At 34.1% G+C, this 26552-nt stretch overlaps 5 protein-coding genes across 7 annotated transcripts; all 5 read right to left on the bottom strand.

The window, feature by feature from the left end:
* Positions 1-1609: 1609 nt before the first annotated feature.
* On the bottom strand, positions 1610-3302 carry LOC106292610 (protein phosphatase 2C 3). The gene is made up of 3 exons (XM_013728228.1): positions 2652-3302; positions 2259-2570; positions 1610-2177 (listed from the first exon to the last, which is right to left on the bottom strand). Exons 1-3 carry the CDS (start codon positions 3117-3119, stop codon positions 1665-1667), a joined length of 1293 nt encoding a protein of 430 aa, XP_013583682.1. The 5' UTR covers positions 3120-3302; the 3' UTR covers positions 1610-1664.
* Positions 3303-11414: 8112 nt separating this feature from the next.
* On the bottom strand, positions 11415-13009 carry LOC106343523 (tropinone reductase homolog At1g07440). The gene is made up of 5 exons (XM_013782762.1): positions 12772-13009; positions 12472-12679; positions 12171-12387; positions 11847-11953; positions 11415-11758 (listed from the first exon to the last, which is right to left on the bottom strand). Exons 1-5 carry the CDS (start codon positions 12849-12851, stop codon positions 11570-11572), a joined length of 801 nt encoding a protein of 266 aa, XP_013638216.1. The 5' UTR covers positions 12852-13009; the 3' UTR covers positions 11415-11569.
* A 2393-nt stretch (positions 13010-15402) lies between these two features.
* LOC106343524 lies at positions 15403-16185 on the bottom strand. The gene has a single exon (XM_013782763.1). It carries the CDS (start codon positions 15878-15880, stop codon positions 15515-15517), a length of 366 nt encoding a protein of 121 aa, XP_013638217.1. The 5' UTR covers positions 15881-16185; the 3' UTR covers positions 15403-15514.
* A 336-nt stretch (positions 16186-16521) lies between these two features.
* Positions 16522-19032, bottom strand: LOC106292764 (transcription initiation factor IIA large subunit-like). Of its 3 annotated transcripts, none has more exons than XM_013728419.1 (12): positions 18953-19032; positions 18695-18824; positions 18421-18588; positions 18209-18352; positions 18081-18126; positions 17935-17978; positions 17633-17743; positions 17402-17494; positions 17259-17319; positions 17035-17192; positions 16857-16940; positions 16522-16757 (listed from the first exon to the last, which is right to left on the bottom strand). In XM_013728419.1, the coding sequence occupies exons 2-12, from the start codon at positions 18812-18814 to the stop codon at positions 16734-16736; spliced, it is 1053 nt and encodes a 350-aa protein (XP_013583873.1). In that variant the 5' UTR covers positions 18815-18824; positions 18953-19032; the 3' UTR covers positions 16522-16733. The 3 variants fall into 3 exon arrangements, with proteins under 3 accessions (XP_013583873.1, XP_013583870.1, XP_013583872.1); XM_013728416.1 differs by having other exon boundaries at positions 17402-17545; XM_013728418.1 differs by having other exon boundaries at positions 17402-17545; positions 18975-19030.
* Positions 19033-23524: 4492 nt separating this feature from the next.
* On the bottom strand, positions 23525-24192 carry LOC106293754 (cell wall integrity and stress response component 1-like). Its single transcript, XM_013729402.1, has one exon. It carries the CDS (start codon positions 23964-23966, stop codon positions 23646-23648), a length of 321 nt encoding a protein of 106 aa, XP_013584856.1. The 5' UTR covers positions 23967-24192; the 3' UTR covers positions 23525-23645.
* Between the last annotated feature and the right edge of the window lie 2360 nt (positions 24193-26552).

A 26552-nucleotide genomic window follows, 5' to 3' on the forward strand; every position in this document is an offset into this window, starting at 1 on the left:
TTAAATTATGTTATTCAATATTTAATAGATTTTGTAGTAGCGATATTTGATAAGAATTTAATGGAAAATGTCATCTATAAATGTAAAAGGTCAATTCTTTGCTCTTATGCAGAGATTTGTAATTAATCGTAGGAAAACACAAACAATAGCATTTTTCTACTTCTCATTTTTCCAGAAGTACGTAAAGAATGAAGAGATTTTTGTGGATGATAATTAATGAGTTATCGGCAAATATAAAGAACAACAATTAACAAATATAAAGTCAATGTTGTCTTGTTGCTGAAGAAACCCAGTGTCGGTTAACTAAACCAAAATGCCTTCTGAAATTTTCGATTGTGTGCTTTCGCATTACGAACACAAGAGCAAGATAAAGAAAATGCAAATACTTGGAAAAAAACTATGGCAGAACTTAGAAGATTTGTGGAGAAATGCTATGGGTTTAGATGATCCATATATTTTATTTATTAGTATTATGATTTTAATAAAATTGCTACAATCCATAAACTATGTAGTACTAATTACTATTTTTCTTTCAGTTTTAAGAATAAAATAATTTTTGTTACCTTTTTAAATATACAATGATTCGAAAATTCATAGAATTTAGAGGAATTAATATTCTATCAAATTTATGTATATCCTTTTAAAACCAATAATAGAAGTAAGCATAGGAATTAGATAAATGCATTATAATCTCATCGAATCTTTGAAAATACAGCAAAAGTTTACCATTGTGACACGTCCCAACTCTCTACCCAATTATTCTTCTTTCTCTATTCCTTTCCGTGAGATTTTGAATATCTTCTACACAAAAAGCCCCACCAGATTGCAAAGACCAAAACTAAAGTCTCTATCAACAAAAGAAAATTCCCGTTGTTGTCTGAAAGCTTACCACGCGTTGCCGAATGAATGGGTTAGTCTAAAAGCAAGCAAAAACAAATATGTACATGCTTTTCATTTATTGAATTCTGAACTCATTCCATCCAGACGGTGACACATAACCCATCTTCCTTTTTTGTTTGTCCATTACAAACAACTAAAAAAAGCAAAAACACTGGTCCAGAACCAAAAAAAAAACCCAACCACACCCGGTTTAAGATTTTTTTTCCAACTAATGCTTTTTTCCTTTAGGGTTGGGAGATGATATGAAAGCATGATTATTGAAGAATTCTTACTGTAGAGTTCTTAGCGGAATATAAGAATTCGTTTCTTAATTTTTAACTAAAAAACTAAAAACCGATCCTTAAATAAGAATTTTAAGAAGTTAAAAATTAAGATACGGATTCTTATATTCCGTTAAGAACTTCATTCTAAGAAGTCCCAATAATCATGTTCGAGATGCCTTCGTCCCAGTGAAACCTCCACCACTTAGTTAACCCAATGAAAAAAAAAACAAAAGAATAATATTTTTAAAACAATGACGGTAGAGTGATGAGATTAATTAGAACATGATTATCCAAGGTCCTTAGTGGGTTTCTTAGTGCGTAGACCCCTACAAGACTCTTAAAGATCAGTTACAAAAACTACTAATTAAGAATCGATCTTAGTGAGCTTCTTACACTGTTCGCAGATCCCACTAACATGTGACGGTCCGCGATTGGTTTGTTTTTTATTTTTTTTTTTTTTTTTTTAAATTTATAATGGGTTTCTTAGGGATAATCATGGCCTTAGTGTCCAACAAGGTGTCTATTATTTTTTCTTCTTCTCAGATCAACGACCACGACGCTTACGTTGTCACTGCCATGCTTAGCCAACGCCAGCTTCGTCAGCAACACTGACGCCTCCGTACATGCTTTGTCCGCGATCTCTCCTTTCTTCCCGCTCTTCTTTGACCCCACCACCGGCACCACCTTCTCCTCCTCATCTTTCCCTTCAACACACTCCGGAGTCTCTCTCCGCCTTCCACGGCCACCTCTTTTGCTAAGGTACATGTGCACCATCGCACATGCTACCTCGTTTGTTACCACGTCCCATAATCCATCGCTGGCTAGAATCAGAAACTCATCTTCTTCGGTGCGGTCGGTCACGGTAACTTCCGGCTCCGAACTCACGTACGGTTTCAAGTAGTTATCTCCTATGGCTCGTGACATGGCTAACACGCCCAAGACTCTCGGACCATCCCAATATATCACTCGACCTCCTGCTTTCTGGATCCGATCCAACTCATCCGGACGATCCGGCTGTTTATTTAAAACACAAAACAAAATTTAAAATCACAAAATAAAGTAATTTAGGAAATATTTATCGAGTGTGAGGCTGACCTTATGATCTGTGGATAGAGGAACTGGTTTTCCATTCCGACAGAGAACTGCTCTCGAATCGCCGCAGTTCGCTACAATGATCTTCTCCGGCGTAACAACGGAGACAACAGCTGTGGATCCCACAGCGTCGCAGTCTGGCGTTTGAAGCTCGCACCTGCAGTTAGCGCTCATCACGGTTTGGCCCCAAGAAACAACCTCATTGTCCATGCGCGTGAAGCTACGCTCCATCATCTTACGCCATTCTTCTTTCTTTTCGGAGAGAGCTTCCTCTTGCACTATCTCGTGAAGCCTCTCTTTACATCTCGTCGCCACCTAAGAAAACGACGTCGTATAAGATGAAATTTGAATTTATATGGAACATTAAAAAAAAAAGTTGTAAAAACGGCGTTGTACATGAGAGCAGCCGTGGCCGTCGTAAACTCCAAAATAGTGCCATTTTTCTCGAGAAAACTCCGTTTGCTTCCTAACAAACGACGGATGAATCGCAACCGCATCCTCCATATCTCTTCTCCTACCGCACACCGATGCGGCGCCGTATCTAGGCCTCGGATCCGTCTCTCTTACCGTTTTCTTAGACGGAATAACTGCGATAACACCAGCGTCAACGTCATCTCTCGTAACCTCCACATCAAGTAATACACTCTCGCCCGCTTCTGAATCAGGTGAGCTCTGAGAAGGTGGTGATGCACAGTTCATAATATCGTTCTCCTGTTTATTACGATTATGAACCACCTCTTTATCTTCCACCGCCGCAGCCGCAGTCTGATGCATCTCTGACGGAGATATCCTGCATCGGTGAACGCCGATCCTCCTCCTCCGGCTAGACCACGACGCTTCGTCCTCGTAACAAATATCCGTCATCACAGAATCAATAGAAAAAAATAACTCTCGGATCGTCTTCGCACTAGATTGTTGATCGTCAAATATTAATTTCCGAGAAAAAAATGAAAAATCTCTCTAAGATAGTTTTCTTTTTATTACAGAAATCGAATGGTTGTGTTGTGTAAATTGTGTTAAGATAGCATGCAATTGATTGAATAAATATCATCGTTACACGTTACAAGGTAGGGGTCATTTATACACCCACGCGCCTACCGCTTCATAAATATTTTAAAATTCTTTTTTCAAATTTCACTTTTTAACTTTGATTTTTCTCCCCATCTGCCTTCAAAAAATCTTTACTCTAGCGACGTGACGTATCGGTCTTGTGCCTAAATAGATTAATCTTGACCGTTGATCTTGTCACTACGCTGCTTAAAATACACCACGTAAGCATCAGTGTCAGGTATGAGATATACGTGGTCCAATGAGAATGGAACAGAGCGGAAAGAGGAAGTTCCTTTCGCGCCACGATCGTGGTCCACTATTTTCTTTCTCTCTCGAAGACCTTATTTTTCTTTTCTTCTTGTCCGAATTGTCTCTGTGTGTCTCCCTAAAGATGAAGGGTTTAATCAACAAAATGCTACTGTTTTCGAAAGTAAAATTTTCTAGAATTTACGTACTTATTAAAAAATTAATAAATATTTATAATTTAATTTATTTTTTATTTTATTATACATTTTTTAATAACCTTTCACCAATAAAATTTAATCAATTTAAATATTCTCAATTAATGTTTTTCAAAAATATAAAAAAGTCACTTAACAATATGTAAAATATATTTTTGTAGAACAAAAAAAATCTGAAAAATCTTATTTTCGAAAACGGAGAGAGTATCCAATCTATTAAAACTGAAGTACAAATTTAAAATAACACTGACTTTTTTTAAAAAATTATAAATTTATGCCACTGACCATTAATATAGTCATTTAACAACATTACTAAACCAGCTTAATTAAATTTAAAGATTTAACCCAAAATGACGTTTTGCATTAACAATATAATACATAATACATTGGTTTATGTTAGTCTGCAGAACCATATCCAATTTATACAAAATTCAATAAACTACTATTATACACCAATCGTGTAAGACCTACCACATAAATTTGATCCAATATATCATGAATAATCAACCGTGTAATTATCGAGGAACTCTTCCTCATATAAGTAGTTTTTTTTTCATGAATACCACTAAATCAATTACATATTTTGGTTCCTGTTTTTGTTATAATTGTATATTTTTTCCAGGTTTCTCTAAAACATGTACGAAACATTATTGAGTGAAAGCTGGACCTTCAAAAGCAGGTTCCTGCTCATAACAAGACCTGAAGAAAGAGAAGTAAATATAAGATTCTACATTAGAGAGGTTTGTATAAAATGCAAAATATATTTAAAATACTAAATTTGGTTAGTTAGTCTCAAAAGATATTCTTCGGTGCAAAAAATCAAAACAAAATTCGGTATTTTTCTAAAATCAATAACATTCCAAAAAAAATTCCTATTTAAGAGCAATCAGCATAAATAAAACAATAGCAATCTTACTAACACAATCTGTATATATATTCTGTTTTCAGAATTTGCAAATCACACGTTTGGCTTGTATAAAAAGGAATATTCTGTTTATTAAGACTTTAACAATTTAACAATAAAAGGAATGTATATTCATAAACATATTTTCTGTTTTCAATACATTCATCACTTTATATATTCCTGTTTTTAAATATTTACAAATAAAAGCAACATTTTATATATAGATATATATAAAGTGAATGAAGCTCAATAATTATATATATATATATATATATATATATATATAAAGGGATAAATATTTCTATTTATTTATTCAGTATTTATAAATACTATTTTTATATTGTACAAATATATATATATAAGCAAACATATAATATGGTAAATTTTATATATCTATAATATTAAAAATATATATAAACTATTGATTTTTGTAATTAGGCATTGACACATTTACTCTGAACCGAAGAGCCGAACCGACCGAACCGAACTGTGCCAAACCAAAAAACAAGATTTTGTTCGAGTTTGGATCATATCAATTATAATAATGGATTTTATATCTCTAAAACCAAAAAAACTGAACTGAACCGAAACCAAACCGAGAAAACTTTAGTCCAAATCATTTTCTAAATAAAAGACAAGCGTCATACATTCTTGGATTAACAAAATGTATTGATGGCTCGTTGAAATATTTAATGATGCACATCTTAATATTTGTATTCCTGTATTTTGCATTATCACGACTGAACAAGTTTATGGAACCAGCGGGTAGATGTGTTTCACTCAGTTAATAAATTTCTTACGGTTGTCAGTTTAAGCGTTCTTGGGAATTATTTAACCAAGAGCCTTGTATGCTGATTTTGCGAGATTTTAGTACATTGTCATTTAGAGAAAGGATGTTGTACGTAGTCTCTCATACAGTCATACTGCTAACAAGTCTACTTCAAACGCAACTGATAACAAACCTGAATACCATACTTTGCTACAGAAGATCCAAGTCGAAATCGTAAAAGTTTAATCGTAACAAATGTTTTTGCATGCATACTAGTTTTCAATCATGCTACAAATGATTTTGTGCATGCGTAGCGTACCAGCTTTTAGTCGTAACAGATCTCTTGACTACGGTCTGTTATGAAATTTCTATATAGATAAATAATCCCTCTGTTTCGAAATATAAGATGTTTATAAGAAATTTTATGTTCCAATATATAAAATGTTCTCATCTTTCTAGGTAATTTTAAGTTAATCAAAAACTGTGTAACCAATCAAATTTAATAGTTCTATTTTGTAATTGATTGAATATTTTTTAATTTATAATTTTAATGAAACTTTTAGATAAAATGTAACTTTTTTAATAAATGTGTATTATCTAAAACATCTTATATTTAGAAACAGAGCGAGTATAAACTTACATGATTAGGAATATTTTAATACTAATATCAGATTAAGTTACATCCCATTGTCTGTTATTGAGATAACTTACACGACACATTTGTTTGACACAACGCTGAAATTATTTACATATTGAGATAAATTTATAATCTCATAGCAAGTCACTTACATAAGAAAATAAGATCGTTTGCCTGATTAATGCAAAGACAGCTCCAACCACTAACACTATTTTAGTGTCAAAACCACACTATTTTATTGTAATTTCAACACTAAAATCATGGTCTTCTTCAACCATAACATTAAATTTCACACTAAAACTATTTTATAATATTATATGTATTAAATTTTTTATTTATCATTTATTTTATTGTATATGTTTTAGTAATAAAATAAGTGAATAGTATTTTAATGGGATGAATAATACTTTAGTTTGGTGAATAGTATCACACCAAATTTGATGTCAAATTTAGTGTTGCACTAAAATTGTGTGATTTTTCCAGTTCCATTGGAAAAGATTTGGTGTAAAAATCACACCAAAATAGTGTTTTGCCGTTGGATTGGAGAGGACCTAATAAGTAGGGTTAATTAATAAATTGATTTGCTGGAGAAGTTCATCAGATTTGAATTCGGTAATACTGAAAACACCAGTTAGAACTTAGGGGGGGTGTATTGGACTAGAAGTTTTAGAAGACTTTGGGGTGTTTTATTTTTAGTGGGCTTTAGGTAAGTTTTGAAGTTAATCGAGCGATTTTGATGAAACTTTAAAAATACAAATTAAAATTTGTAGGTGGTTTAAAAAGATCTCTTATAAATTCTAGAGTTGTTTAGGTGATTTGAGTATACTAGTTCTCGTCAATATATTTTATGCCTGCATACTTTGCTTTTAGGTCTTTCTACCTATGACCTCTCTACCTTATATGCATATAGAAATTAAGGTTTTGGCCACTACTAGCATATTAGGATATATATATAATATACATATATATATATTACCAACAGTCCGATACTAATATACAAAATGAGTCAAAAACAAAACAAGAGTTACTAGCACTACTATTTTAAAGATGGAGAGGTAGTAAATTCTTTCTCTCCACCAAGTTTAAAGAACTAGCAAAGCTTGCAGTGGCAGCTTCTCTGTCGGCACCACTACTGATACATCCACCACCTGTTCTGAAACCTATACCACGTCATATTCCTTCTAATTAATGTTAAAACGTTCTCGAAACAACGTAGATGCATAGACAAATGACGCACTTTATAGCATTAAGAGTTCATAAAAAAAACAATCTAGAAGCATGAACAATTTTGCAAGGAACCCACAGTTTCTCTATTTCAAGTTTTCAAAGCATGAACAACCGGACCAGATAATGGCTGAGGCTATCCAGTAACCAGTTTTTGTGTAGGCTGGTAGATAAAGGTAGCTCATGATTTAATATAACTACAGAAACAGAGAGTAAATGGCATGTTTGGTGCGAAGTAGACATATATCAAAGATTATAGAAGTCAAACCTTCAACCAAACTGAGAAACATCACTCTGCTTGTAAACTCTCTCGTGTAACTTCATATACGCCTTCCTCCTTAGATACAAAGAGAAAAGCTAGTCAACAATGCTCCAATAAAAACCCCACCATGTAGGATTAGAACCAATAGTAGTATACTTCCAAGCAATGTAAGTTACGTCTCTGTCTCTTCAGTTCAAGAATCCAACAGTGTTATCAAACATTAAAGTCAATTGAAAAAACTGAATTTTTAGCTTACCTTCAAGCAAGCTGAACTCATGCTTCTATCCAAACTCCAACCGATCGTGGTCCTTGTTTTGCATTATATACTACTCAAGAAGCCATGTTTTGCATCATTTACTGTTCTATGTATGAAATCTCCGACTTGATTCGGTTTAACAAAACAGTTTAGTTCCCATCTTTCATTAATCTCCAGATGAAAATGAAATATGGGATTAATAAATCTCATAAATTTATCACTAATTCAACTTGTGAAGGCCACCCATTTACAGACTAGGAGGAAAAACAAGAGAGATGAGAGAGATGGGAGAGATGGCTAAAGAAGAATTTTAAAAGAACTGGTTCATCGTTTATGAGATTCAGAGTAGAAAAAAAAGTAGTTCGGTGTGATCCAAGGTGTCAGCTCAAACCATCAATTTATCTACTGTAAATTAATGGTGGTGAAAAATTTCAGGAAGAAATAAATCGAACAAAGAGATGAACGACAGTATTCCTCAAAAATATTTTTTTATTTCTCTTCAAATACCACATATAGAGATGTTATTCTAACGAAGATGTTTTTAACTATAAAATGATGTAAAGTCTCTTCAAATTCTTTTTCACAATTTTCTTTTGTAAATACTGTTTAGCTTTGAATAACAGTAGATTTCATAATTTTTTTATAAATGATTAATTGAATAACAGAGGATTTTAAGTGAGGTTTGATAACTTTGCGCAAACTCCTTATTGAATAACACATGATTTGAAACTTTTTCTGAAAGTCATTAGTTGAATAACAAGGGATTTTAACCAAATCCCACAATCTCTTCGAATCTTTAATTCAATACACCCCCCCTAAAATTAGACAGCAAAGATCCCTCGGCACTGCAGAAAATCTTGTGTTCAGCATTTTTGTAATACTTATTTATATATATATATATATTTCATACTGGATAACTCCAAATCTGTCTCCATTATAAGTGGATTTGATTATACGCACGAGATCAAATTAGATTTCACGTTGTAAAGCTGTAACCGTATTCATGATAATCTCACTAGTCACTATGAAGTTGAAAGTTAGAAAGAGAAAACCGTACAGAGGACACGTAAGTGTCTTGGAGTTGGGAGTTTTTTTTAAACCGTTGAAAGGGAGAAGAAGAGAGTAAAGGCTCTTGGGTGAAGCAGTGGCCCAACCATTTACCTATACGTTTCCGCTTTGGTTCTATTCCGGCGAGTGGTCCCTTTCTTTCAAGAGAGAATCTAGAGACCCCCTTTTCATCACCGTACGCGTGTTTCAATCGTATTTACTATTGAAGCAAATTTAGATTGAAGTTAGGTCGAGTTGCCTCTCACTCTCATCACTCTTTAAGTCAACCATGACAAAGAATCAACTGGTCTCAGTTGTAAAATTGTAACTGGTGCAGTGGTGCTTGCTTACAAAATGAATAACGCAATTTCTTATTTATTTTGGTAAAAATTATTAATGTCATCGTTTATTACCGAATCTTGTTACTTGGTCACCGAACTCAAAAGGAGAAATGTGCGGTTGTAGTTGCACGTCTCAGAGTCGCAGCAGAAAAAACATCTATTGCATTTTGAAAAACAAAGTTATTTAATTAAATTACAAAAATATATACAGCCAGTAATCCATGCAGCTTTTTCCCAACATCGCCGGTTTATGACCGAAGCTTTGAATGGTAACCAACAGTACATGGTAACAAAAATATTTACATATATATAGATTTATATATTTTTGTTACTATTTAAACTGCACTGCACTTATCTTGCAGTTGTCTCGTACATTACCATTCACAGCCTGATTAGTCTCACAATTAAAAATAATAAAAATGGTTATGCAATTGCAATAATTTAAATTTTAGAATCAATCATTAAATTAGGGTTTTGGTGGTTCAACGGTATTCTGTCAAGTTATTCTTCTTGTAGACCAGAAGCTCATATCATCTGTACTCCATTCAAAGCAACCATTAATGTACCACCTACTAGTTTTTTTCTTTCTTCCAATATTATGATAAAAACGAGGCGAGGGAAAGTTAATACAAAACTGTGAAATAAACCTTTCTCTCTCTAAAACCTCTAACCTCTCACTAGAAGTTCGATCTTGCGTTTGTGTTCCGGTGGCCGTCGGCTTCATCGCCGTCGGTTACCGCTCTGTTTTTGTTTTCTGATTAGTTCCGATCTATAGTCGGAACCACCTCCGGCTTCTCCGGCTTTTAGTCTAACTTTGTACATCTCCGTTTTGTTCGGTTTATGCTGCGACTAGAGTCGGTTTATTTTCTCTCTCACCTTTTGCATGTTTGTATGATCTTTCCGCTCTGTTCAGGAGAGTGATAAGCCGGGTGTTAGATCGGCTTTTGCTTTTCACTGGTTTTGCTTGATTGTTTCTTCATCGAAGAGTAATCCTTCGTTTGTGTTATATGAGCAGTTAGAACGAAGTATCTTCATGTTAGATACATCAAGTGATTCAGATTATTGGGTGATTTACACGAAGATTTAGAGATGTTGGTCGTGTTCTGACGGTGCTCTGAAGAGTGCTAAGACCTCAATCATCTGCGGTTTTAATTTATTCTGGTGGTTAAGCAAGATCTGACTCTTGAACCGGAGAAAGCAAAAGGTGTTCATTCAGTTTCAAAGGTAGAAGTTTAGGTGTCTGAAGTGAAGATCAAAGACCTTAAGCTTCTTTGGACATGGCTCATACGACGATGCAAGCGGCGAAGCGACGGTCAGAGTTAATCAAGATGTGGTGATGATCACGACTACGTGGCTCTCCTGAATCAAGAGATAATGGGGGACACGTGCCATAGTTGATTTCATCCTTATCATTTTTATCTTTTGGGTTTGTAATGAGTTTAATCTGTAAAAGGTTCTGTCCGCCGCTTTCGAAACTGATTTGTAAAACTGGCCTATGTGGCTTTTATATAATATGACACAGCAAAAAAAATAAAAAAAAGTTAATACAGAACTGAATAGTTCCATCAAAATATAAAATGAAATAATTGTGAGTATTAGTGAAATTTCAAAACTCATTAGATAACAAATATGAAGGATGCTGGAATGGGGCCTTGTTCCTGAACCCACCGACCCAACCAAAACTACTGTAATTGAATTGACTCCCAACACTGAAGCTCCTAGAATCATTGATAAGTGACAAAAATCATTCAGTTTATCCTATATCATTATTATATGATTTTATAAAGTTGGTATTTTTTTTACAAGAAATATCTAAAGTTCAGTGTGCATGGTGGCATGCACCTCGACCTATGCCTACGCTACATACATGTTATTGTTCTTACGTGGTCATATAGCTTCGTATATTTATGCTCGTTTAATTTTAAATACGTTCAACTTTTCAGCTAAAACTATAAAAATTCGAAATAAAGTAGAAAAGTTAAGAAAACAACAAATAACTAATTTACATTTATTACATCGTGACAACTAGTAGTGTTGGAAGGTCGAGAATTGTTTACTCTTTCGGATATACATTACATTACGCCTTTAGAACAACACATAAGGTATTTCTGTTTGGATAAGTATTTTATATCAGTTTTTTGGGTCTGAATATATATCTGTAGGTTTATTATGTACCAGATCGGAAGAGTTTCGTTCTGGAAGTTTATGAAGTTTAAAGTCTCTTATATAGAGTTATATATGGGTGCTTAGCCCAGGATGATAACGAAAAACACAGTGAACATCAGAACATACAAAATCTGTCTCTAGACACTGAAACTTAATAATAAAAAGTTGAAGTTTAAATTTATATTGGGCATTGGATTTTAATCATGTGGCTGATACGAGAAGCCATTGACAGAGAGACCTCCATCGACACAAATGGTCTGACCAGTTATATAAGAAGCTGCAGGCATACATAGAAAAGCCACGAGCGAAGCAACCTCTTCAGGCTCCCCGAAACGCCCTAACGGCTTTCTAGACGTTACAGCCTTCTTGAAGTCATCATCGTATACCTGATAATTGTCATCAAAGTCAAGAGATCAGCAAAAGCAAGAAAGAAAGATGATTCTTGGAGGTAATATGTAGCATAGTGTCTCTCACAGCTTTAGCCAGAGGAGTTGCAATGACAGCAGGAGCCACAGCATTAGCCCTAATTCCATCGCTAGCCCACTCACATGCCAAGTTCCTTGCTAGCTGATTTATAGCCCCTATGTATTACACACACATTTAAATATTTGTAAATTTTCTTCATTAGATAAAAAAAAACTAGTAAACCAAACATAATATTACAAAATACTGAACCATATTAAGCAGTATATTATAAAATTTAATTACGCATTAAGTCCCTCAATATTTCAAAATAACTTATTGAACCTCTACTAAGGGTTTCAGTATTCAGTGGTTGGTATATATATATATACTTACCTTTAGTTGCACAGTAGATGGAGCTGATGCTAAGCGACACAACTCCAGCAACAGAGGACATGAACACAATGCTACCACATCCTGAAGCCTTAAGCAGAGGATGTGAAAGCTGGCTCAAATGAAAAGCAGATTCTAAGTTGGTCGAAATATGAAACGAGAAATCATCTGCTGTATGTTCCACTGTTGGCTTTGACCGAATGGCTCCCACATTGTTTATCTAATAACCAAGATTATATATAAGCCTTATAAGATAAATCATTATGGTTTTGCGATACTATATACATAAACGATTCAAACTTACAAGGATATCAAGCTTCCTGCCAAACATTGATGAAACATTCTGCATTAGCTTCTCTCTGTCTGTTCCAGAAGTGACGTCACAGACTGAACCCGTGACGTGAAACCCTTTCTTTTGCCATTGGCTTATACACTCGTTAAGCTGAGGTTCGTCTCTGGCACAAGTATGTATTATGGCTCCAAATCCTGCAAGTTCCTCTACCACAGCATGCCTAGAAATAAATTTATTATATTGTAGTCTATTATAGTGATTTTGATAAATATGAAAATATATAGAGCTGAAATGGTATTATCATATACGAACCCAATGCCTTTGGTTCCACCGGTTACAAGTGCCGTCTTGGCTCGAAGGCTCCATCTTTGGAGTTGCTCTGCTCCAGTCATTGGTCTCCTACGGCTAAAGATCAGATCTCAGATTGTAGTGAATGTTGTGAAGAGAATACGTGAAGCTTATAAAAACTTGATCGATCATGAATTATTGGGAGATAAAAGGATGATTGATGATGGGCCTGATTCAGTGGATCCAAATCGTCCGCGACAAAAAAATTCCGTACCAACGAATCAATGGCCAACATCTTTACAACCACTAAAGTCTAAAGGGGATAACAAATAAAAGGCTGATGTCGAACTTGAGATATTTCCTCACACACACAGAGGGGCCAAGGCAGGGCAACAACTAAGGGGGTCACGTGCATCCATAGTATTATCAAAATTTTAAAATTTAGTATGTAAATTCATAAAGACTCATCCATGTGCACCCATTGATGTCTCATGTTTGATCTTAATTTGTTATCGCTTATATATCAAAGCACAAGTAACTTCACCAATTAAAATTTGACACCTAATTTATATTTAAAAAATTGAGAAAAAATCAATTAAAACCAAAAAAATGTTCAAAAAGAAAAAAACTGAAAACGGTTTCTTTTCCACGAACCCTAACCCATAAACCACGATCATTTTTCTTCCTCCACGATACTTCTCCTTCTTCCACAAACTTTTTGTCTCTATTCCCCTATATTTCTAGAATGTGATAGACGAACAGCATCGGAACTCTCAATTGATCGAATGTAGATTAGGAAAAGTATGCAGTCCTTCTTCAGTCTCAGTACACTAATTCCATTCTCCAAGCAAAGACGAGAATCCTTGGCAACAATTGTGTTATGTGCTTTTTCCTGCCTTTGGGCGCCAAATTCAGAAACAGATTCGTGTTAGGATGTAGTAGATGCTCCCGTAAGAGGTAGGAGGAGCACGAGTGTAAACACTTCATTAACTGGTCTTCTCATAAGGATTTTCAAGGGTTTTGATACAGGAGATTCGACGAGGCAACAATACGCAGAAATCGTTATCTTTGTTAATTCGTTGGAGACAAATATTTTGTCTCTTTCTGATTCAGATTTTCGAGGGAGTATTGATGCCTTAAAGCAACGAGCTCTCAACATGCAAGGAGACTCCATGGATTCACTTGTACCTATACTTTCTTCAATCCTTCGTTTGACACTAATTTTCTTTTTGTTTTAACTGTTTTATTTTAATTTCTGGAAGCGTTTATTGTTGTAAGAGAAGCTTTCACGAGAGTTTTGGACTCCGACCTTTCATTGAGCAATTGATAGGTAAAATTTTTTTTTTGTAGATATTCATTGTTTTAGTTGTTGAGTCAACTTTGTCAACATTTAATGTTTCAGGATTGGCTAAAACGTTTGAGAAGGAGTAGATATGGTGGATCTAAATTAATGAAAATTCGACAGTGCAAAAAGACTAGGGTAAGATCAGGTTATAAATGAGAAAGAAGGCAGAAGAAGATAAAAACACAAAAGTAGAGGTGGTAGAAAAGGATGAAGAAATTTTGATCAAAGGTAAATCGATTCTACTACTAAATCACCACCGAAACATATATTGGAAACACCCTTGAAATATTATAGTGAGTAGTATTTTGATAGTAAATGTAACAAGACAAAAAAACCGTAAAATTGCAGGTTAATAATTAGAAAAAAAAAACACAAGTTGAACGAGACATACGTAGAAGTAAATCATAAAAGTTTCAAACTAATATTTGTATCCAATGGGCTAATTAAGATAATTGTAATTTTGTAAACTAATCTAATATAATTTTATATTTCCTGGTTAACAAGTAATAAGTGTGCTAATGGTATGTTTATATTCTCATCTTTTTATGATAAATTAGAGTTGTTTATATATAACCCTTGTTCGAAAACGCGTCCTAGGCGGCCGTATACTCGCCGGAAACGCGTGAAACGGTGACACACCGTGGCGTTTTGCTCTAATTCGGTTGTCCATCGAAAAAAAAAATAGAAAATCCCTTTGTTTTGTAGATTTGTTGTTCGAAATCACATGTTAGGCTATAGATCTGGTCAATTTGTGTTACAATCCACAATATTAACAAGAAAAAGCTATAAATCGAAAGGAAAAAAATGAAAACGGCAGCAAAAAATCGCAGAGCTCTTAGGTTGAAGATGGGGTCATTTTAGTCTTTTCCCATTCATTTAATCTAGCACTGAAAAAAAAAACAAAAAAAGGCCCAATAGCTGTTCGAACCCGGGTTAATTGAGACTTACAAAACCGATCTAACCACTAGACCATGAATCATCTTCGGGTTATATAGACATGTTTTATATTTAACTCTCATGTTTATATAAATGCCCTAAAACTAATCCCCGATTAATCCTCGATTAATCTCCGATTTTTTCATAAATCGCTAGGCCCAACCCGAGCGCACGCGTAGCGCCTAGCGAATTTCTGAACAGGGTATATAACTGAAACTTGGTCTTAGTTGCATGCAAAAATATATCGTGCAACGCACGGGATCAATACTAGTTTTATTTATATTTTTTAAGTTATGCATCCACTACAATAGTTTCCTAAGATTCGCCCCTGCACACACACACACTGTCGTTGAATCTTTATAAATTCACTGCTTTTTGCACATTGGAAAATTACCATTGCCAGAAGCTGGATCTTGCTTATAGTATATCTAAGCTATTATTTTTATTACAGCATCTGAAACATCAAGGCCATCCTACATGCTAAGATCATTGTGAATGATTTACAAGCGCGAACTTGGTTTGAAACATATTTACAAGAGCCATTTGGTTGCTATGGTCAGCCTCGGTTGAATGTTTCCAGCCTTCCTTGTGGTCTATTGACGGTTGAGAACCATTCTTTTCAGTAAAATCATCCCCTTGTCTAGGGAGAGAAGAAGAGTGCTGGTTTGGAGATACATAGAGAGGTGAAAGCAGAGGGATAGCTGAGGTTGCAACCGCATCACAAGACTGATGCAAAACGGGATTCGCTGGAACATTGTCAAGATTCAGAGCCATGGGTGCTTGCCTCTGCAGCCTAGTGGGCGGTGATCTTGGGGACTCGCTCTGCCTAAACATGTTCACACTGTTCTCCATCACGTGTTTCAGAATCAAAGATTGAGCAAAATAAAGAGAGAGGAAGGTAGGTAAGGAAAGTGACGTGAAGAGATGAAGAAGAATAAAAAGGGAGAGAGGTTTTCAGTTTCGTGGATGAATAGCGCAAAAGGAGGGGCTTTGGTTATGGTGGTGGAACATGTGAAGGAAAATTAGAAAATGCTGTTATTTTGAAACGGTCTATAACTAAAAAGTTGCCTCCTTTTTCTTTTCTTTCGGTTTTACTTTCTCCACTCTGTTTGGTCTCTGTTACTTGTGCCTTTTGTCATCTTTTAGTTTTTGGACAATGGCCCAAAAATGTTAGCCTCTGATGTTGGTTTCCGTCAGTACAACCGGCGGCTCATCTAGTCCAGTTGTAATACTCCTGTTTCATATTACATCTTTTGTCTCAATGCACAAATATTAAAAACTACTTTTTATCAAAAATATCATTTAAGATTAATTAATTTAATTATAAATAAAAAAAATTGATTATGCAGTTTTTATTTAAAGTTAAAAATTATGTAGATTTGCCAAACATTTTATTTTGTGAAACAACAAAACTGCTTCAAGACATCATTGAAACGTATGGAATATAAACATAGACAATTCCATTTAAAAAAAATACGGTTTGGATTTGATTCGGTCTGAGCACTGATAAACACACTTGTTTTGACGGTTGTGAAAGACGGACAATTTTAGGAAGTTATAATTGATACACCCTTCAACAAGAAAAATCTGTTATTTTATACAACAATCCAACCAGAGTAGAGACATTGGTCTGAATCAAACGTAAAACAAACAGATTGGACACCGACTTCTCTAGAAGTATTGCTGCTATTGTCATGATCAAAGCTCAGAAGTCGAACTCGCCTAACGCCTGAAAATGTAGACACACCAAACTGTTAGTATCTATTTATTGTTACCATTACCAGAATATACCTCTATAAGCTTAAATGTGGGGGGACACATATTTTACTTTGTTGAAGAGAATGTCCTTATCGTTTATATGCATGATCCCGTCTTTTAGATTGCACTTCCACCTGCTCTTTGTGCGAGTCACCTAATTTACATACAACACCGAACAAGTCTAACCGTGATTAGAGTCAAGTGCAGACACCTAAAAAGGGTGCAGCATAAACAGGAGAATCATTTACCTTGTCAAATTGAGCCAAGACCAGATGTTGAGTGTTCAAATCCTCACCGCTTTCTAAGTCATCCAACTCGTCGTCATCATCATCTTCATTCAAAAGCTCTTCATCATCTTCAATGATATCGTTTTGTACAGCAACAACAGGGGTGCTCGTTTGGATCTCTAACAAAGAGAGATTTAGCAGAAAATATTTGTTTACTACTAGCTTTTTTGTTTAGCTTCTCTTACCGTTTGGAGCAGGAGTTCTGGCCTCGTTAAAGTCTTCACTAGGTCCTTGATAGCTGTATATCTGCAAAATGCCACATGAAGTTAAAATGAGAAGGTTCTTAAAAAAAAAATACTGAAGCATTCTTATACTGAAGCATTCTTACATTTGGTGTGGACAACATCTCATCGTAAGCGTCAGGCATTGGACCATCAACTTGAGGAATTTTTGAAGATGAGCAGATGACATCTCGTGGAACCTTTCTTTCACCAACAAAGGTTATGCAGAATGTATTACCCTCAAGGTTTGCCTGTAAAATTCGTGCATTAAATCAGATGAATCATTGATTAAATGAAGGTTTCTCATGCGAACTATATTCCAAATGCAAATCACCAACCTGAGGCATAGCATCGCTTGCACCATCCTGTTGTGGTATATATCCACCATTTTGATATTGTGCAGAAGAATCATCACGCTTCCGTTTCCCAGAGGGTGGCACAAATAAGTCCTGACAGTATTCCAATTTAAGATATAATTTCCTTTACTTCATTGTTCAGGTATAATGGAAAAAAATTGTAAGTACTTGATAACAGCACTAATCAAATCAATCGAGTGAGTGTTGCAAAGAAAATTTGAACGCAAACAAAAAAAAGAAGCCAAATTCACAATTCTTGATTTGGATGTTATAAGTAGAAGTACCTGCGTAAACTGCTGATTAGTGTTTCCTCTCTCAGGCTCATAAGCTGGCATGGCAGTTAAGGCAGACATTTATATATCCCAAAAGAACAAACTGAGAAGTGTGTCTTTCCATTGAGAAATTAAGTTCTGGTAACACTAGAACTTACCAACGTTGACATCAAGCCTTGGATTTGTCCATGGAGAAGGCGGTTGCTGCAACAAAGAGCATATTATTCTCAGTCTTTAAAAACACTTAAATAAGCAGTTTATTAAAAAAAAAAAAAGTAGAGCTCACCATATAAGGACTGGGTCTTGCTTTGACATCAGCGTTGCTTCCATTCTCAGTTCCAGGAGTATTATAATAATCAGTAGAGCCAGTGGGGATATTATACATGGAGGAGTTATCAGCAGTACCAGGAAGGGGAGTCTGCAATGGTGTCTGCTCAAAAACAGAAACCAAGCTCAAGACATATAAAAGATGTCAAGACTAGTGAAAAGTATACTCACCGGAGGGAAGAGCATTTCAGCTGTAGGAGTCTCGTACTCCTCTGTACCTTCATAAGGAACATTGAGATCATGGGTCAGTGGACCTCCTCCAGGTGTTGGCCTCTGAACCAATGACCTGTCGATTGGTCCAGACAAGACTCCAGCTTGCATCATCTTCGTCTCCCATATCTACTTGGAATTTAATAAAAAAAAAAAAACAATCAAAGCTACACAAAACCTCAATTCCACTAAAAAGCAGCGAAATGAAGAAAAAGTCTAATAGAAGAAAACTTACTCCTTGAAGCTCGGAGAGAACACTCTCACCAGGGCCTCCGTTGTTGACGAACTCCTCACGGACTTTGCTGACAACGTCCTCGATTACATGGATATACACACCGCTTGTTGTCGTAGCCATCAAACCACACCTATATATATATATATATATATATATATATAAAAAACGAAATTGAACCTCCGTAAATCTGAAAGCATCGAAATAATTTACCACGAAAAGAAATGCCCTAAGCAAACACTCAAAGCTCGTGAAGCTCACCTAGGGTTTCGTGGAGGCGTACCTGGTAGAGATCGCCGAGGAAGAGGAAGAGAAGAGAGCAGAGCAGAGGAGACCAACGAACGAACAAACAAACAAACAAACAAACAAAAAGGAGAGCAGAATATAAATAGGTTTGGATCAGATTCACATCGCAAGATGGACACGTGTCATCATCTAACGCCGTCGACGTTTTTCCCAATTTCTTCTTGTTTAGTTTTCGACAGAACCGAACCTGGCGAACCCAAGCCCACTCAGACCAGACCAAACCAAACGGTTCGGGTATGTTGGGGCTAAAAAATAGGGACAATAGTTTTTTTTTTTTTTTTTTTTTTTTTTTTTTTTTTTTTTTTTTTTTTTTTTTTTGAAAAAAGGGCATTCAATTAAAAGACATAAACATACAACGATTTTGCAACCATAAAGTTTTAGCAAGTATGATGAGATAAGCCTCGTATCTAACCAAGCAATAGCTTAGAAAAAGAGAAACTTCTACTATATAAGCTTAATGAAACAAGATAAGAAGGAGCAAACACTAGGGAGTATGGTATCCGCAGCCTCGACGACCTCGTTTACCTTTCCCTCGTATTGTTTTCCAATCCATATCTTAATATTTTTGAAGTGGTTTTATTGGCCTTCCACCTCTTGACATGCTGAGATTTGCCGTAGCATCACTCAGAAACCCATCTCGATCATCCTGCTCAGTTTGCTGATCAGTTTGGTTACGAGAAAGGTTGTCATGTATAGGTGAATGCATAAAGGCCAATGAATTGTTCCTTGAAACCAAATTGGTTTCAGAAACAATAATGGATGATGGAATTCCATCCATAATAGAATTTTGAGTTGGAGCATGTAAGTTCCCTGCTAATGGTGATGAAGTAGACTGAAAGTTGGAGCTAGTGGCTACTGTTACCTTAGAGTAAGTGGAGAAGTTAGCTGGCGTTGTAGGATCATTCGGTTCAACACCCTCTTGTGTTTGCATCTCTTCAGACTTTGTTTCAGTAGTGGTTTTCTCACTAGAATGACCTTGTGCTTTTTCAGCTGAAACCAAACTAGCTTCTGAATTTTCTTCTTGTACCACCATATGACCTGATGCAATATTGATCCGAGTTTGTTCTTTTTCCAAATCTTCATTTGGCAGATCTTGCTTTGATTTTTCCACACTCGTTTGCACAGCCGGGAGGATACATCTTTTCTCTTTGTGTCCTAAGTGTCCACATCTACCACATACACTTAGAATCCATGTGTACTCAACATCCACCAAAAATATATTACCTTGTTTATCATCTAAGGCAATTTGTTTTGGGAAGGGCTTGTCAAGTTCAACTTCAACTAACACCTTTGCTTCGCCCAAGCTAGTCGGATCAAGACGAGGTTTATGCGTTTCCATTGGCTCACCAAGTCCAGAAGCTACATGACTGAAACCTAATCTTGAGTAGCAACAGTCTGGTACATTTTTAAGGATTACCCAGACCGGAATAGTAGATACTTCAGAAACTTTGAGAGAATTCACTGGTTTCCAAGGCGAAACGAACAACAAGCAGCCATCAACGTGTAATAATATTTAAGTAAACTTTCAATTAAACTAAATTAAAATATTGTTCGGTTATATAAATTCTGAAAATGGTGTGAGTTTTCCAGCTCTAATCATTATTCGCATGTAATAAAATGATTATACACAGAAACTCATTAACGAACCACTTGTAGTTTTTCCTCGGGTCACAAGGAGAACGTTAGTATTGTATAATCCATATTCGCATGGAACAAAATGATTTAAACTCATATTAATGTTCCACTATACAGTCTTATACTACACTTGTTTACGCATGTGACTTTCTCAGTTGCTACTCCTATAGTTGTCACCATGACATTGTGTTTGTCTGGTCTAGTGGTCTGTAGTTGTGTATCATGTATATATACGGTCTTAATCGTGTAATATAAATTTGTTCATGCTGTTCTGAATTATTGTTATGGATTCCAGACTAAACCAAACAAAACAAATTTAACAAAACTAGCTTCAGCTAGTACTTCTTAGTTACTTGATCATGTGACATTTAGGTTTTATCCTTGGTACCTTTTAGTTAAGTTAATTAGCTTTAGCTATATTCATAAATGATATAAAATGAATGTTTCTTGCATTTGCTAAAAACGAGCCCTATTGTTTCGACGTCTGGAAGAAAAACTAGCCCCAACGCTCTATAGGTATCTCTCGATCAAAACGAACAGTCGCCACAAATGTTCTGATTCCTACTTAACAACTTGGTTCTCGCAGTTTCAAAATCAGAAGAAGCTGCTACCTCCTCCTCCGTCAGATTTTCACTCTGACAAATCCAACGTCTCTCTAAACTCCATGTCCCAAACTCGTTTGTTAATGTTTCTGACACTGTTCACTTTTTCTCCCTTTGTACTTTTGTGTTTGTTTTTTTCACCTGAGAAGTCTGAGTTTCTTTAATTTCTTTTCGCCATTTTTCACCCCAAGAATTTCTCCGTACGATTATTTTGAGTTTTTTTTTTCTTTTTGCAATAATTGAAAAATGTTTTTGAAGCAATCCATAACGTGATCATTTTATTTTTGATTAAATCCAAAGTTCTTATGATCATGATGACATTATCGTCAGAGTCAAAAAGAGACAAAGATCGAGTGGTTCATATTTTTCCATTGGATTCTTCAGTATCTAGAATTATTTTTTCCCGCTCTAAAGAGGGAAGATTAGTTTTATAACTTTTATTCATGTCAGTAAGGCGAAATAGTGTCCTAGTATAGTAATTATTCCATCTTTTAATCTTTAAATAATATGGCTTCATTTATAAAGATAAGTTTCTGTATATCTTCATATATAGAAAATTTAGTTTTTGGCAGGAGGGAATCTTCGTTCTATCAAAATGACAAAACAAGTGTGAAACGAATACTGCCACGAGATGAAAAACATGAATATATAAGAATTAAGTACTAAAATCTTATATATTAAAAGAGAAATCACAACTTTGATTCATGTGTTGATTTTTTTAAAAATGGATCTAATGGATCTAATACTAAAAAATCATGTTACATTTAATCTATAATCTTATCATTATTATAGATCTAAATAACTCACTTTCTAGATTATAGGAACTAAATAACTATCAATCTTTTCCAAGCAAAAAAACGTGATCTGGAAATAATCAATTCAATAAAAAAATATACGATAAAATTATTATGTTTTAAAAAGTGATAGACACACCTCATATATATTATACTAATACAGTAGAACCTCTATAAATTAATACTCGATATTAATAATCTCTATAAATTAATAAATTTTGTCGGTCCCAACTTGGACCGGTTCAAAATTTGACACAAATCGATAAAATAATAAGATAATAATTTTTAGAAAATTCTACGTAAATATATGGTCCCATTAAAATTATAAATTAATAATTTATATGTATACATAATTTATATAAATAAACACCTATTATTATATTTTTTGTATATTTACAGTGAAATTATCTTTATATTTTCTTAAACTTCATATATTTTTGATGAGATTTAGTAATATTATATATAAAACCGCATTGAAGTTCTATGCAATATATATTATATACAACAAATAATATCATAAAACTAATATAAATGTCAAATTTCAAAAAAATAACAATTAATGTCTATACACTAAAATCGAATATTTTTATTATCTTAGAATAAATATATATTTAAAATAAAAATCTAAGTAAGGAAACTTTTGTAAATTAATATTTCTATAAATTAATAAAATTTTAAAGTCCCAACATTATTAATTTATAGAAGTTTTACTGTATATACCAATGTAGAATTGAAAACAAAATGTTTATATAAAAATAAATGAAAATAAACACTCGAGATCTAGTGTTTTTTAAAACTGAATACAAAGTTCTCAAAATGAAAAGATTTGTATAGCTCTTTGATGAGTTTATACTCTTCCTTATTCCTAAATGAGACTTTTCTATTGTTAATGGGTTCTGCTGGACTAATTCATCTAGTCAATGTAATAAGAAATGGAATAAAGGTTACAAATCCAAAAAAATTATCGTGCTGGCTATTGTCAAAGATCTATAACCCAATAGGATCATGCAACTTTATTGACCACATCAATACCACATCAGGATAATTGCATATTCATGACATTAGTCGGAAACAAGACCCATTATCGTTTTGAAAAAAGGTATTGTTGAAGTCTAATCACGGCTATAAAAGAGCATAAACGTTGCAAAATGCCATATGGAGCCAAATATATCTAAGTAGCAAAGAACTATATGTGAAATACACACTCAGATCTGTTGACCAAAAACAACCTCAGATCTTTAATTATTTTCCAGACATTGAAAGTGACTATTCGATTTAATCCCAACAAAATAATTGTACGTCTCGACACATCGACCCTCCAGATTGTGGCATAATATTTTTACTTTTCTAAAAAATGTTCGATGTTTTTCAATTTTATTCATCACAGACGGACATACATACTTTGAAGTTTAAATTATTTATACATCTGTATACATGAGTTATGAAATTAATAATAATATATTAATTATCAAAATAATAATAATAATATATTAATTATCAAAAGAATCTCTTTCTTACAATGTACTTAGTATAGAAACTTGTAGCAACAACCTAGAGTACAGAATCAAAGTGATCTAATACCAAAACAAAAGGAATATAGAATGCATGAGATCTAAGCTAGGAATCATGTTTATGCCAACAGACAAGCATAGCCACACACCTTCTCATGATATAAAACCTTCCTTTTTGTTCTTTGGCCAAGCTACTGTACTTTTGGGTAATGGAAGATGACGATGATCCCTTCTCTTTTTTCGATGAGCTACTGGAGATGGAAGATGAAGAAGATGACACTGAGCATTTGGTGGACGAGCTCCGTATAAATACAGGAGCCTTTGTGGATGAAGCACTCGTTGAGAAGCTTCTAGAGAACTTGGATTTAGAGGAACTAGAAGATGAGGACGATGCATCCTTTTTCGACACCTTCCACTTATCGTCCATGTCTGTAGTTTCAAGAAGAAAGAAAGGATGTAGGGGAGAGAGTGAAAAAGCTTCTGACTCAGTTGGAGGCCGGTCTCTTTGTGTGTTTATATATCTTATTTTATTTGATTGTGAGTTTGTTGTGATTGAGCTTAAAGGAGAAGTAGTGATCTAGAGAGAGTGAGAGAGAAGAGAGATGTTTAAATAAAACTATAAATGAAAAAATGGAAATGATGAAGGCAAGAGAATGAACTGGAATATTGAATTATTTGATTCTAAATAATACTGTACTAATTCGCTCGGCTTCGGCAATGTGGAACTATTTTTTAACTATCACTGATCCCTTCATCACAAATTTAGCTTAATCAAATTTGGTAGTACGAAACCATAATACAAAAATATAAACATATAATACCGGAATATAAAGGTTCAAATTATTTTAGTTGTGTAAAACAAAGTTCTTTCTCTGACGACGCAGTATTTTCATACTATTTCTTTTGTCTTTTTTTTTTAAACCTTTGCCATAGGTTTTTTTTTTTTCATGACGGAAACAATGTCTTACCTTTGCCATAAATTGTTTTCTATAAAAGCCACGTCGGATAGTTTAATTAGTGCTAACAAGAAATATTTTCCGTTAGCAAAAAAAGAAACATTTTCCGTAAATAAGACGTGTGTATATCGTTGAGTACGCAAATAAAGCATCCTGGTTTTATACATTTAAGGACGTCGTTAATATAACTGGTTGGCTTTCTTTTCCTTCATATTTTATAAATATATTGTTGGTCAAGTTCTTCTCCTTAATATATGGATGAGCTTTTTACTTTTTACTTGTTTAATTCAAGATTAGTTCATTGATTGCTTAACACTAGGTTTGCTACGTTGGTCCTAGGAGAAAGGACTCGTGATCATCGTTTTTTGCTTTGTAAGTTCCATATTTTCAAAGGATCTTTTGGAGCTCCACATATAAATATGAATCAATATGGCTGCAAAAAGAAAAAAAACAACAAAGACGTTGTTATTAACCTGCAAGTAATGTAATCAAGTGAGCAGAATAAATACTATTCATACATACATATATATGTGTTGTGGATTTTTTTGGAGAAATGTATATGTGTTATAGTTTCATAACTGAAAGTACATTTTACGCAAATGAAACTGTCATAAAGGGACGGGAACCATAAGAAAATTTGTAAACCTGATTACTTTCTAAATCGGGTTGGTTTTAGAGTAAAGCTTCCACTAAATGCAAAAAAAGAAAATGCAAACTAACATTGCGGAAGTATATCTACGGCTATATATACGTGCAACAGGACGAGGATTCAACATAAAATATTCTTGACGACCGATTCAAGTATTACTACTTGAACATCGTGCCTTGAATATAACTACTTCTAAATTGGTGCCACTAAATAAATCTTGAAGATCAATGAATTTAAATAATTTTAAGAGAAACTTTTAGAACATATTATTAAAAACGAGAGACATTTTCAAATTTATCTACAGACGTCTAAATTCTAGGCGGGGTCTTGCTCTTGGATTATATGATGAATCAGTGGTCTACAATTATAAGAGTTTTTCAAAACGAAAACATTAACTTTTTGTGAATATTATTTGGGAGTGTTTGACGAGAAAGGGGCAAAGAGGGACGGGAAGAAAGGTAAATCTTACGATAAAAAGTTTTGATAATGGGACCAAGAGTCGACACTAGACAGCTATGGTCTAATAATATTCCACATGTTTTTTTCACTTGTGTTTTCGAAACAGTCTGGGTTTCCCGAAAACAACCCATTCAAACTAACCACAGTATTAGTAACACTATGCGTACGTACTTTCTACCGCTTTCATCTGTGTTTTATAGTACAACATGGAGCTTAAGCAAAGTGAACCATGGATAATTTGACTAGTCAAATATTCCTGTAAATTTACAATTATCTGTAGATTTATTGGTCGACTTTTTATGTTTAAATAATTAGACTCTAAATCTCCCCCCTAACTGATGTCATCATATACAAACATTCAATTTCTTACCTATATAAAGTCTAATACTACAAATATATAAAGATCGTCAATGTACAAAAGGAAAGAAGTTAAAAAGAGTATAATTAATATTAAAATGATACTTTATATTGGAAACTTTTTATGCGGTATGATGAATTTATTGATAAGTTTTAGCTTTTTATGTGATAGTGGAGTGTTCCACTTATTGCTATCACCGAGCGTTACATTGGCAAGAACTATATTTAGACTCTGATGACTAGAGTTACTGAGGCCATATAACTGCACAAACATTCCATTTATCGATATGAAAAAGGCATATATATAAGACTTTTTCTTGGGTTTACCTCCTAGGGTGAACCTTTAGGTTCACCAACCAATAGAAAGTTGTCATTTTAGATCTAGTATCTTTTAATTAAGGAAACAAAATAACTTGCCAAATTATATTATGCTTTTAAAATAAAAAATAAAAAATTAAGTAAATAAAAATAACAATAGTTCTAAAAAAATATTGTTTAAAAAAATATTTATTTTTAAGATTTAGAGTTTAGTGTTTAAGATTTATAATTTAGAATTTATCCAAATGTTTAGTGTTTTTCCAAGGGTTTAGGG

This window comes from Brassica oleracea, chromosome C5, assembly GCF_000695525.1.
Source record: "Brassica oleracea var. oleracea cultivar TO1000 chromosome C5, BOL, whole genome shotgun sequence".
Lineage (NCBI taxonomy): Eukaryota > Viridiplantae > Streptophyta > Magnoliopsida > Brassicales > Brassicaceae > Brassica > Brassica oleracea.